At 41.9% G+C, this 13,261-nt stretch overlaps 1 protein-coding gene across 5 annotated transcripts in view; it reads right to left on the minus strand.

Moving 5' to 3' along the window:
- Nucleotides 1-13,261, minus strand: part of LOC126424778 (uncharacterized) — a 124,868-nt gene that overhangs the window by 40,727 nt on the left and 70,880 nt on the right. For all 5 annotated transcript variants that reach the window (XM_050087539.1, XM_050087538.1, XM_050087542.1 and 2 more), the window contains exons 9-11: nt 11,830-11,878; nt 8,159-8,427; nt 2,142-2,312 (exon numbers count right to left, since the gene is read on the minus strand). In XM_050087539.1, coding sequence (XP_049943496.1) covers nt 2,142-2,312; nt 8,159-8,427; nt 11,830-11,878 — 489 coding nt within the window. The remainder of the gene's footprint in view (nt 1-2,141; nt 2,313-8,158; nt 8,428-11,829; nt 11,879-13,261) is intronic.

Here is a 13,261-nt window from a genome sequence, read left to right on the forward strand (position 1 = left end):
AGTGTTGTCCTCTTCACCTGTGCCATAACAACACATAAAGCAAAATATACTTGAATTTCATCAGATATAGTAGGAAACCTAGCATTGTTTGATCTCTAAGTAGCACATTTTTTGTAACCATCTGTTGCATATCTGTTTGGCTCTACTGCTACATCCGCCTAGAAAGACATGTGGACCATTTTTCTGTACATATCTAAGGGGGTTAGTTGTTGAGGATGTTGTCTCTGAACTGGAAGATTGATGCCACTAAAAGCAGAAAATGAAATTTTGTAAGGTTTATACTGATTTATTCCCCATTTCCATTTTTCTACCTTCTGTTTTTTAGCAACACAAGCACCTGTTGCAGCAACACATGCTATCTGCTTCATTTGCCTCTCTGTCATCACTAATATTGCAACCTCTGACAATAAAGATCGGTGTATAGTCCTGTAACATAAACGTAGATGAACTGTGAACTACAGTAACCTTACTGTACTCTGAAATAGTCACCTCTCATAACAGTGCACCGCTGAGCTCTGCGATTCATGTCCTGGAAACTTTGCAAAAAGTCTTCCTTTGGGATTGTGTTCAAAGGTCATGTACCGTTTTGTATGTCAGTAATATCACCAAACCCCTTTCCTTTCAAAGCAAGTCTGAGTCGAGGGCATAGGAAGGAGTTTGGAGGATTGAGATCCGGCAACTATGGTGGATGTTCAAGTTGTACCACCTCCTTTTTTTCCAGGAACTGTTTGACAATATTGGCTGTGTGTGGGCGAGCGTTGTTGTGAACAAAAAAACAGGAACCTTGTTGTGCGTACTGAAGTCGTACTCTGCGTAGACATTGCATGAAAAGGATCAAAATTTCAATGTACTGTGCAGTGTTCAACGTCGTTCCCTCAGGTAGAAATTCCTTGTGGCTAATGCCTAAACTATCAAAAAAGTTGATGGGCATCGTTTTGATGCGTGAGTTTTTGGCTCTGACCTTTTTCAGACAAGGTGATGTCAGAACGCCATTCCAGGCTTTGCCATTTCGTTTCAGGGCCGTACCGGAGGCACCAGGTTTCATCCTCAGTGACAATACAGTTCAAGAAATTGGGTGTCACGTCCACCGTTTCGACAAAATCCTGTAAAGCCTCTAAACGTGTCTGCTTCTGATCGCCAGACAACAACACGTTTTCCTCTTCCCTAATTCCTGAGTAAGGATTTGTTGCACGGATTCACGGTTCATCTGCAGTTCATCCACTATCACGGGCACAGTTAATCAATGGTCATTTGTGATTAATGTCCTCACTTTCTCAATGCTTTCGTCACTGACAGCAGTTGCCGTTCGTCCACTATGGGGATTGTCAGAAATACGTTCCCGACCTCCTCGACAACGGGCGAACCGCTCGTATATACACCTCATGGACAGTCCTTGATGCCCATAAACACATACCAGCAACGGATGTGTTTCTTTTGGTGTCTTTCCAAGCTTAAAACAAAACTTTAAATTCATCCTTTGCTCATTCAGTGTCCTGTTCTCAGTTCAGAACCAACGCACTTCATCCAACAGGTCTAACACACAACACACGCAATGCTCAACTGAACCACGGTGAGAGCAGGTTATCAACATCGGCTGCTACACAGGTGCAGTGTTGTGAGTCGCCAGTGTTGCCCAATCAACTGTTCCGACTTCATTCACCGAATTTTATTGTCAAAGGTTATATTTCCCTCACTGTCTTCATTATCTGAACTATGAGAAATATCGCTTTCAGAAACATCACTGTCACTTTTATTTAATGGACTTTCCTCTTCTGAGAAAAACTTTTTAAGGTATGGCACTGATCGCTGCTACAAAGCTCGTGAAATAACCCCAAAAATGATTGCTCGTATCTCACAAAATATCTAAAGAAATGGAGCATGACATACACCACCACAGATCAATTTATCAGCTTTCTGACAGTATGTAACATGCCATGCGATCTATTGACAGAAAAGAATGAACATTAAGAAGAAGCTATAGCTGCTCGGCCCGTCTCACACACAGCAACGAAATAATGGACTCTGAACCAACGGCCGGCTCTGAGCCAGATGTATAAGCAACTGTCGCACACGATGCAAATCCCCGCCAGTGGCCTTAGGCGCAGAAGATGAAGCAGCAGTACACAGCCAGCATGCAGTACCTCGGGAGGCAGCAGAGCTCCACCTTCATCCTCAGCAGCCGCCCCTTCATCGGCCGCAGCCCCAGCTGGGTGTCCACCACAACACAGTGGAGACGGAGAGAGGGGAGGCGGTGGCGGCTCGGCGGCTTTCTCACCCACTGCTTCTTCCGCACTCACTGTGAATTCTCCTTGCTGAAATCATGATGTTAGTGGGGAATGAAAAATTTGAATTTGTGTCATATGCAAGTACAGTTGCAAATTCTGCCTCAAAATGCGAATAAATGCTATTTTGTAACAAAGTGTGTCCAAATGAATTATTTTATCAGAGTTTGAAATGGCTTTATTTTCTGAATACAAATATCAAAAACCAATTTGCAGTCGCCAGTACCACACATCACCTGGTGAAGTTCAGTTTGTAAATGACAGGTGTAAGAATAAGCATGAAAAATAAAAAGTAAGCGGACGTAACGGCATATCGGTGCACTCTGAGTTCCGATGCCCCCCGACTGTGGGTGATCAGACAGTCAGTATTAGACGTGTACGGCGTAATGCAACATGGGCCTCAGTTAAGGGACCCAGAATCTTAGAACAAAGAAACAAACACATCCGTCTGCCAGCTAAAGTTCAAAACTCAATATCATGCGAACACTTTAACATCGTAGTTTAGGTGGCCAGTGTTTTGACCACGGGTTGCTTCAAATACCAGTACAAGTCGAGCCTTGACTATCTCGTTTAGGACACTGTCAACCCCAACAAGCTGTTGCGTAGTAGCTATTACCAAACGTTGTGTGTCACTTTCTTATTTTGAAACGAGCTAAGACACTAAGCCCAGTCTACCATGGAGTCCAATTACTATGCTCAACATGAGAATGGATTGGCAACTCTATGACCATGTGTCAATCTGCTTTTACCTAAATACAGAACACTTGTGTAGAATTTCTTGATTCAAAAACTTTACCAACAGCCGTATGTTTTGGTTTGTTTTATTTTATATCTCAAATGTCACCAGTTTCAGCAAATCAATATTGCAATCTTCAGGCCACATACGCTATTGCGCATTAACAATCTTATCAAATGGTGCCATAAAACTGGAATCGTAGATCCGATCACTGACTGAGTCAGTGTCAACCATTCACAGGAATCTGATGCATAACAATCACATTTATGATTCCAGTTTTATGGCACCATTCGATAAGATTGTTAATACGCTAATAGCGCTTGGGGCCTGAAGATGGCAATATTGAATTGCTGAAACTGGTAACATTTGAGATATAAAATAAAATACACCAAAACATATGGCTGTTGGTAAAGGTTTTTGACTCGAGAAATATGTACCAGCCGATGTAACATAATGGACCGACAGGGACCTGTGTAGAATGGCCGAGAGAGAGAGAGAGAGAGAGAGAGAGAGAGAGAGAGAGATTTCCCTGCACTGTCCTTCCCCCTCTAGCAGTCTTAATTGTAGTGTGTTTACACTTGTAGCCAAGTGCCAGTTACAGCCAGTGTCCATACTATAGTGTCCGGAAAACAAAACCTGTGAACATATATCAATTGTGCTGAGAGTCTTCACCTAACATGAGATTTTCAGTTCTACATAAACACTAAGTACCTCTACATGTTGCATTGTCAAGTACAGGTCACACAACTATGTAGCCAAACTACACAAAAGATTGAAATCGGTATTCTGCAGATTGTATAATCATCAAATTTAGTGCGAAAAGAAAAATAATGTCTAGAGATGCCTTGAATCAGAGAAGTATTTTGTTCGCCAGTGGGAAAATGATGCTGTTTCTTGACAGAAACAATAATTTGTTGAAAGCTTAAACAGAGTTAAAATAAGAAACCAAGTAAAGACAACTTCCGAAGAAATGTTCTAGCTTTCTGCAAAAGCAAGCATTCCAATCAAAAAGCTCCCAATTACCACTTTTTTTAACAGTCAATTTACCAAACACTAAGACTTTGTCTTCCAGCAAGTGGCATGACACCCTTTCCAATTTGTAAGTCTAATCATCTAATATGAAGTTGCCAATATAAAACTTTCAAAAGTATCAATTTTGATGGGGTTCTTACCAAACTGAAACAGCTGAATTTCTCAAACAGATCAATATAGCTACCTCAAAATCTGTGGGTCAGAGATGCCACGATCAAGAAATGTGCTGCGCTCAAAGTTCCACTCTCAACCCACTGCTTTTCCTGGCATTTATCATGGATGCTTCACTCTTGTAACTACTACTATTATGCTGACGATACACAATTGTAGGTGAGTGCCAGCCCTCAGAACACTGCTGCTGACCTAACAGTTGGGATGATCTTTTCTCTATATCACGATGGGCATGAAACCTAAGTCCTAAACTAGACCCTAACATGTCACAGGTCACTATCATCTCTCATTGAAAGTCAACCAACCGACATTTTCGCAAAACAGTCCCTCTGATGTTCCTCAATGGTATCCAATTATCATTTCAAGAAACAGTGAACAACCTTGGCATAACTTCAGCTGCTGCAACTTGCAATTTAAAAGTTTAGAAAAATATTTCCACCTCAAACAAAACAAAAACTAGTTCTGTGCTTTATCCTGCCAAACCCTTACTACTGTGATGTACAATAAAGCACAAATAATGAAAACTACAGACAACTCATTGTTTGATTGTATTAGTCCTTCCTACACTCATTTAGGTTAGATGTGACTAGATAGACGGCACTATTTTCACACTCTTTGCTCCACTTGTTTATCAGTCACTGGTGCTCTCAAATACCTTTCCTCACATAAGAAATACCTACATCACTCTCCAACTGCAAAACCAGATCATACAAGTATCAGCTGCACCTCTCTGCATCTAGACGACTGTGAAACAAACTACCCTGTGACCTCTGTCTTACCCGAAACTACTCTGTATTCGAGTTGAGGTTAAAGCTTAATCTTCTACCACTGGTGTAGCTTCCCTCACTATACCTTGCCCATTCCATTTTATTAATGTTTTCTTCTTTCCATCTCCACTGCTAATCTTACCCTACTGCTCCTTGCTCTTCCTCTGATCCATTATTTTCTTCTGGTCTGTTATGGTATGTCTCTGTTAGACTTGATTACACGTGTTTGCCAAAAACATAAGGAAATTGTTTAATGTTAACAAGACTGAAAGTTCTTAAATTCTATGTGTTAATTACTATACTTGTTGACATCATCCTAATTATATACTGCTCATGAATCACACAAATAGCAATGTTTACTTGTTTAGGAACTGGATAGATGCAAAGAGGGGCCTGAAGGTCCTAATCGCAGGAGGGAGAAGAAATAAAAACATTGATGTTTCAAACAACAGGAATTCCATGTACGAATATCAACAACGTAGTAGACGATAGACTGCTACTTACTGTAAAGAAAACGTGTTTTTAAGTTGCAGAAAGGCACAATTGAAAGACATTTATACAAGGTTTTCAGTCACAGCCTTCAGCGGCAAAACAGAAAGGGACAGACACATACCATTCATACATACATACAAGCAAGCACACCTCATGCACACACATGACCGCCAACTCCAGCAGCTCAGGCCAGAATGCAATATCACTTGTAATGACAGCAGCACTCTGGAGGGGGGCAGGAAAGATGAAGGGACTGCAATGTAAGGGTGGAGTGGGGGGGGAGGGGCGGGGGGTGCCGGCACAGGAAGCTGTATGAAGTAGCATGCAGGAAGTAGAATAGATTGTCTGGCTGGGAGGTGGGGAGGGGGGGGGGGGAGGGAAAAATGAGAGGAGTGGGAAAAGATGGGTGGGTGCATTGACAGAGGGCAGCAAATCAAGAGGCTCGAAGATGAGAATGGGGAAGAGATAATAGGACAGAGGGGACAGAAGCTGCTCCATGGAGTGTGTGGGGACTGTGTGTTACCATAGGCTGAGGCCAGGATAATTACGGGAGTGCAGAATGTGCTGGAAGAACAATTCCCATCTGCACAGTTTAGAAAAGCTGGTGGTGGAAGGGAGCATCCAGATGGCTTGGGTAGTGAAGCTGCCATTGAAATCAAGCGTGTTATGCTCAGCTGCATGTTGTGCTACATGGTGTCTATTTTGCTCTCGACCACAGTTTGGTGGTGGCCGTCGATCTGGGTGGACAACTGATTGGTAGTCATACCAATATAAAAAGCTGTCCAATGGTTGCAGCACAGCTGTTGAATGATATGGCTGCTTTCACAGGTGGCCCAGCCCCTGATGGGGCAGGATAAACCTGTGACAGGACTGGAATAGGATGTACTGCATAGGTGGATTGGGTAGGTCTTGCACCTCAATCTTCCAAAGGGATATGATCCTTGTGGCAAAGGGTTGGGATTGGGAGAGGCATAAAGGTCGACTGAGATGTTATGGATGTTGGGAAGGCGAGGCATCACCACGTTACGAGGGGTGGGAAGGATCTCTGATAGAATGTCCTCATTTCAGAGCATGAGAATAGGTAATCAAGGAAATGGCAAAGGATGTGGTTCAGTTGTTCCAGTCCAGAGTGGTACTGAGTGACGGAGGGGGGCACTCCTTTGTGCCCTGTACTCTGGAAGGGTGGGAGCGCTGCAGCTGTGACGGGAAATGGCATGGGAGATCTGTTGTGGACTACCTCTGGGAGGATAGTGCCTATTTGTGAAGGCCATGGTGAGACCCTCAGCATACTGAACAAGGGAGTTCTTTTCAGTGCAGATACACTGTTGCCAAGTGCCAGGCTGTACAGGAAGGATTTTTTGGTTGATTTTGGGGAGGGGACCAAACAGTGAGGTCATCACTTCCATCAGATCAGGGAAAGATGGAGAAGGAAACTAGCCATGCCCTTTCAGAGGAACCATCCCAGCACTTGCCTGAAGCGATTTATGGAAATCACAAAAAAACTAAATCAGGATGGCCGGACTTGGGTTTGAACTGTCGACCCCCCGAACGCGAATCTAGTGTGCTCAGCACTGGACCACCTCGCTCAGTGGATTTTTGTTTTTGTGTGAAAGGGATGACAACTATCAAAATGTAGGTACTGTCAGTGGTCGACGGGTTTAATACGGACACAGGTGCAGATGGAGCCATCAGAGGTGGTGGTCAACCTCTAGGAAGGTGGCACACTAGGTGCATGATGACCAGGTGAAGTGGATGGCAGGAAAAGTGTTGAGGTTTTGAAGAAATGAAGACAGGGATAGAAGTTGGCGGTCATGTATGTATAAGGTATGCCTACTTGTGTGTGTGTGTGTGTGTGTGTGTGTGTGTGTGTGCGTGTGTTTTTTGCTGATGAATGCTGTGGCCAGAAGCTTTGTGTAGGTGTCTTAATTGTCCCTGTCTGCAACTTAACATGTATTCTTTATGGTAAGCAGCAATCTACCTTTTCCTACACTGTTGTTAAACATTGAGGATCACCAGACTGCAAAAGACTTGGAAGAGTAGTGAGCACAATGCACAGTGACTTGAAGAGAGATAAGATGAATATCAACAACAGTAAAACATCTAATTGAAATAAACCATGTGATGCTGAGGGTAATGGATTAGGAAATGAAATATGGAAATAGTAAATGAGTTTTGTTATTTGGACATTCCAATAACTGAAACGATAACAAGTAAAGAGGATATAAATGAAGACTGGTAATAGTAAGAAAATATTTTCTGAAAAACAGAAATTTTTCTAACAAAGTGAAGTAAGCATGAGGAAGTCTTTTTGAAGCTATTTATCTGCAGGGTAACCATGTGTGGAATGGAAATGTGCCTAATAGTTTTTGAAATGTGGTGATACAAAAAATGCAGAAGGTTAGGAAGTTAGATGAAATAATTAATGAGGTGGTAACGAATCAAGTCGGGGAGAAAAGAAATTTGTGGTATAACTTGAGTTAAAGAACAGACTGATAGAACACATACTAAGGCATCTAGGAATCTTAAATTTGGCAATGGAAGAAATGTGGATGTGGCCGACAACGATGACGATGACGACAACCTGCTGATGCTCCTGCTACTACTGCTGTTACTACTACTACTACTACTACTACTACTACTATTGTATTGTCCCAAACATATGTGACTGTGTAACGTACTTCAGCAGGTGTGAGAACAGGGGGCAGTTCCTGGCAGGGTCCCACTTCAGCCTCTGGCCCATCTGACAGAGCTGCACCGGTATCTTCAGACTGCGAGCCACCGGCGGCCTCACCGGCCACAGCTACCGTGTCAGCTTCTGTAGGGGGAGGCAGCACGACACCTGCCCAGCCTGACGGCCCTGCTCGGGCAACGTCCAGACCCGCTCCGTCGCCCTCCTCTTGGACTGACGGATCGGCGGTACTCCCCTCTGTGGGCTTCATCTTTACACCTGAAACGTAGTGGCATTCCTAGTAGGCTGAACTGGTGCACAGTGGCCTGTCCAACTACAAACAAATTCATATTTCTTCAGCAGCAATTTTTCAACAAACTCTAGAAGGTAGGGTTGAGGTAAGCAAAAAGTGGATTGACAACATCTGCTTTATTGATAGTGTGGTCCTAATCACAGATAGTATACAGTGTGAACCAGAACTCCACCAACAAACTTGCAGAGGTTGTTCAGGGATACCTTCTGAGTATTTTAGTATAAGGGGCCCACGGTCCCCAGTAGCTGATTACAGAGTAATAAAGCAATTAGAATTATTCAGTTTACTACCACAATCCACCTTATTTCTGTGAAAATACCTTCCAACAGTGAAAAAAACCGTAACACGTAATAACTGAATTGTACACCACACAACACAGAGTAATGTAACAACCCTCAGACCAATTCCGAAGTACTGTGACGCAGCTGCCATCAGAGCAGAGAGTTCAGCACAGGGTCACCGTGCCACTCGAACACCGCATTCCGTGAACCCGTATTTGAGGTGCATACCTCCGTAAGAAAACCCTTCCAAGGTGCCATGTATTGCAATTAACTACACCGGAATATAAAACACTAGACAGAACCGAGCAGTACTGCATGCAAAGTTGAGGGCAGTGAAGTAAGAAGGGCATTACTGTTGTCAACAGCAGGTACCACAAGTGAATAAAACGAGGCACTGAGTACATTCTGTCAATATTTACACCGTTGAGCACTATTTTCAGTGAAATACAAATACAAAGCTAATTGGGACAAGCTCAGACGGTAGAGCACTTGCCCGCGAAAGGTAAAGGTCCCGAGTTCAAGTCTCAGTCCAGCACACAGTTTTAATCTGCCAGGAAGTTTCATATCAGCGCACACTCCACTGCAGAGTGAAATCTCATTCTGGAAACATCCCCCAGGCTGCGGCTAAGCCATGTCTCTGCAATATCCTTTCTTACAGGAGTGCTAGTCCTGCAAGTTTCGAAGGAGAGCTTCTGTGAAGTTTGAAAGGTAGGAGATGAGGTACTGTCGGAAGTAAGGCTGCGAGGACAGGGTGTGAGTCGTTTTTAGGTAGCTCAGGTGGTAGAGCACTTGCCCGCGAAAGGCAAAGATCCCAAGTTCAAGTCTCAGTCCGGCACACAGTTTTAATCTGCCAGGAAGTTTCATATCAGTGCACACTCCGCTGCAGAGTGAAAATCTCATTCTGGTCAAGCTTTGATTATTTAAATATTTTAAAATGTAAAATAATGTAGAATAAGATGTGGCCAATCAGATGGACGACTTCAGGAAAGGGAACTGCGCTAGTCAGTTGAGCGAGTACGTTCGGCGAGCGAGAAGCGCGGCTGGGGACTAGCAGAGGGACATGGCTGGTGCAGATGCGAAAGTGGACAGTTCGGCTGAAGACACTGAAGGGTACAGTTCGGACTGAGACACGAAAGCGGGCAGTCGGTCTTTAGGCAGCTAGGAAGTGAAACGACTTAAAAAATTTTGCACTGTGTGGTATCGTGGGACTTAGTCTCTGAGCGGTGTAAATATTAAGGTGGACTTATGTTTCACAACGAGACTGTTAATGATCAAACTGTGTCAAACGGATATGCACTCACGTGTAATAGTAATTCTAAATATGACCACTTTCGCTATTAGTTTTCTTTCTGAATAAACATTATTCTAACCAAATCGCTACTGTGTGGCTTACATCATTTATGGGTTATTAATTTAGTTACCAATATTATTATTATTACTGTAATATGTTACATTAACTTCGTTTCATACAATTTCGCAAACTTGCCATCAGTCAGACAATTTAACCACAGGGTCACAAGTGTCTAATTTAGAGGTGTAACGCGACACATGCAGTTCAACCCCTAGACGAGTTTGAGCCAAGACATTTCGATGAAGAGGAACCGCATGTGACCCCGAACACCTTTGGGATGTTAGCTTGCAAGGGAAAATAGAAAGGTGGAAGGAATATTTATAGGATCTATACAAGGGAGATGAAGTTAAGATAATAGAAAGGGAAGAGGATGTAGATGCAGATGAGACAGAAGATACAATACTGCGAGCAGAATTTGATAGAGCACTGAAAGACCTAAGTTGAAACAAAGCACCTGGGGTAGATGACATTCTGTGAGAACTAGCGATAGCCTTGTGAGAGCCAGCCATGACAAAATTATTCCACCTGGTGTTCAAGATGTATGAGACAGGTAAAATACCCTCAAAGCTCAAGAAAAATGTAATTATTCCAATTCCAAAGAAAGCAACTGCTGACAGGTATGAATATTACTGAACTACAGGTTTATAAGTCACAGTTGCAAAATACTAACACAAATTATTTACAGAAGGAACCAATATTTATGGCATTTGTAGACTTAGAGGAATGCTTTTGACTAAGCTGAGTGAAATGATCTCTTTGAAATTCTGGAGGCAGCAGTGGTAAAATACAGGGAGTGAAAGGTATTTACAACTTTTACAGAAACCAGACGAAAGTATAAGAGTCGGCGGCATGAAAGGGAAGCACGAATAGAGAAGGTAGTGAGACTGGATTCTAGCCTGTTCCTGAAATTTTTCAATTTGTACATTGAGCAAGCAGTAAACGAAACTAAAGAAAAATTCAGAATAAGAATTAAATTTCAGGGAGAAGAAATAAACACTTTCAAGTTTATCGATGACATTGTAATTCTGTTAGAGGCAGCAAAGGACTTTGGAGAGCAGTTGAATGGAATGGACAGTGTCTTGAAAGGAGGATATCAGATGAAAATCAACAGAAGCAAAACAACGATTATGGAATGTGGTTGAATTAACATCAGGTGATGCTGAGGGGATTATATTGGGAAACAAGGCATTAAAAGTAAAAGTAGTAGATGAGTTTTGCTATTTGTGCAGCAAAATAACTGATGGTAGAGAAGAGATAAAAAGCAGACTGGCAACGGCAAGAAAAGTGTTTCTGAAGAAGAGAAATATGTTAAAACTGAAGATAGTTTACCATGTATGGAAGTAACAAAGACAAGAAGAGCATAGAGGCTTTTGAAATGTGCTGCTACAGAAGAATGCTGAAGATCAGATGAGTAGATTGCATAACTAATAAGAAGTTACTAGACAGAACTGGGGAGACAAGAAATTTGTGGCACAAATCCGTCTTTGGATTGAAGACAAAGATGATGATGACAACACTTGTGCATCTACATCTGTCCTGTGCTGCTTTCACTGGTCAAACAGTCAACTGTAGTTAATTACTTACTAATCTCCACAAACACACAAAATAGCTAAATGAATGCTGACACACAGTATAAATTACCATAATGTCAGGTGACACAATTGAACATTTGAAACAACTTGCACACTTTCCCCCTCTCTCACCACAGTGCCAAATAATGCACAGATGTTACTTACTGGTTGCTGCTGCAGGCTCCTCCAGTTTCGGAGTCACCCTATCCCCAACCTGAAAACAAGACAAACCAATGAATCAATCACCCTCAGCCATAATTTTTTCTTAAAACAATTTTTTTCAAAAATGCTATCAACGTGCATATCTAACACTACAATTTGATCATAAATTAAATGAGGCTGACTGGGCCTTTATAGGGAATTTGTGCCACCAATTCTAAATAAACAGCACAATAATGGTAACAAAAAGTCTTTTGTCAAATACAGTAGAGACAACAGGAGCCAAAAGCTATAACTGTGTGAATCTTTTTGTTGTGCCTATCACGAATCAGCATCTCCGCTATATGGTGAGTAGCAACTTTCCTTCTCTGGTATTGTTACATTCCATCCTGGATTTTCCATTGTTTGATTTTTATCTTTAGAAAAGAATGTTTTCATTGCCCAAAAACATGCTATAAGATAGTAAGTGGTGCTTAACCACAAACATCTAGCAGGTGCATTTCTGAAAGAAATTTACGCTATTTGACTGTAAATTACTATTAATTTACTTCACACATCATGATTTCGGCTTTACAGTCATTCTCAAGTGCAAGTTGAAATGCCACAAAATATCTGACATGCCTAAATGATATGTCATCTTCAAGGTAACATAATATCTGTACTTATAAACCTGTCTTATCACAGAATATGAGTACATATCAAAGATACATAATAAGAATGGCATTATGTACAGAATTTAAACATTAACACATTATAATGTGTATTTGACAGCCAATACATTGGTGGGACCTGCATTCATCAAGTCCATACATGATGTCTGTCAAACATGCATCACAATTTGTTAATGTTTAGCTGAGCACAATGTTATCCTTATTACGTGTCTTTGAAATTAATTTTTGAAAATATATATATAATGTAATTCAATAGATAAAAAACTTACTCACCAAGAAACAGCAGGAAAATACACAGATAAAGCTTTCAGAGCCAGTGACTCCTCCTCCTCCTGGCAGGAGGGCTGAAGGGGAAGAAAGAGCAGAGAAGGAAAAGGGCTTGTGAAGTTTAGGGTAATGGGGAGAGTTTGCAAAGATTAACTAGAACCCCTGGGTCAGGGGAGACTCACCAGACATGATGAGAGGGAAATACTGTTGGGGGCTGCATCAGATGAGAGCTTAAGGGTGTAAGATAGAGCAATATGCAATACAGAGATTGTGGATTGGATTCTTCCACCAGACAGTAGTTTCTCAGAACTCCACAAGTGGGAACTGACATTACAACAGTCCTCAGTTCTCGACACCCACATGGTCCTAATTTAGGTTAATTTCTTCAGTCTCAGTATTCCTCTCCTTTTAGTTTTCTATATCCTTTCTTTTCCAAATGTGTGTATTTTTCCCTGCCCCCACCTTTTCCACATATAAAAGCACTTAGTTCTTATTAACTT

Source organism: Schistocerca serialis, chromosome 10, assembly GCF_023864345.2.
Source record: "Schistocerca serialis cubense isolate TAMUIC-IGC-003099 chromosome 10, iqSchSeri2.2, whole genome shotgun sequence".
Taxonomy (NCBI): Eukaryota; Metazoa; Arthropoda; class Insecta; order Orthoptera; family Acrididae; genus Schistocerca; species Schistocerca serialis.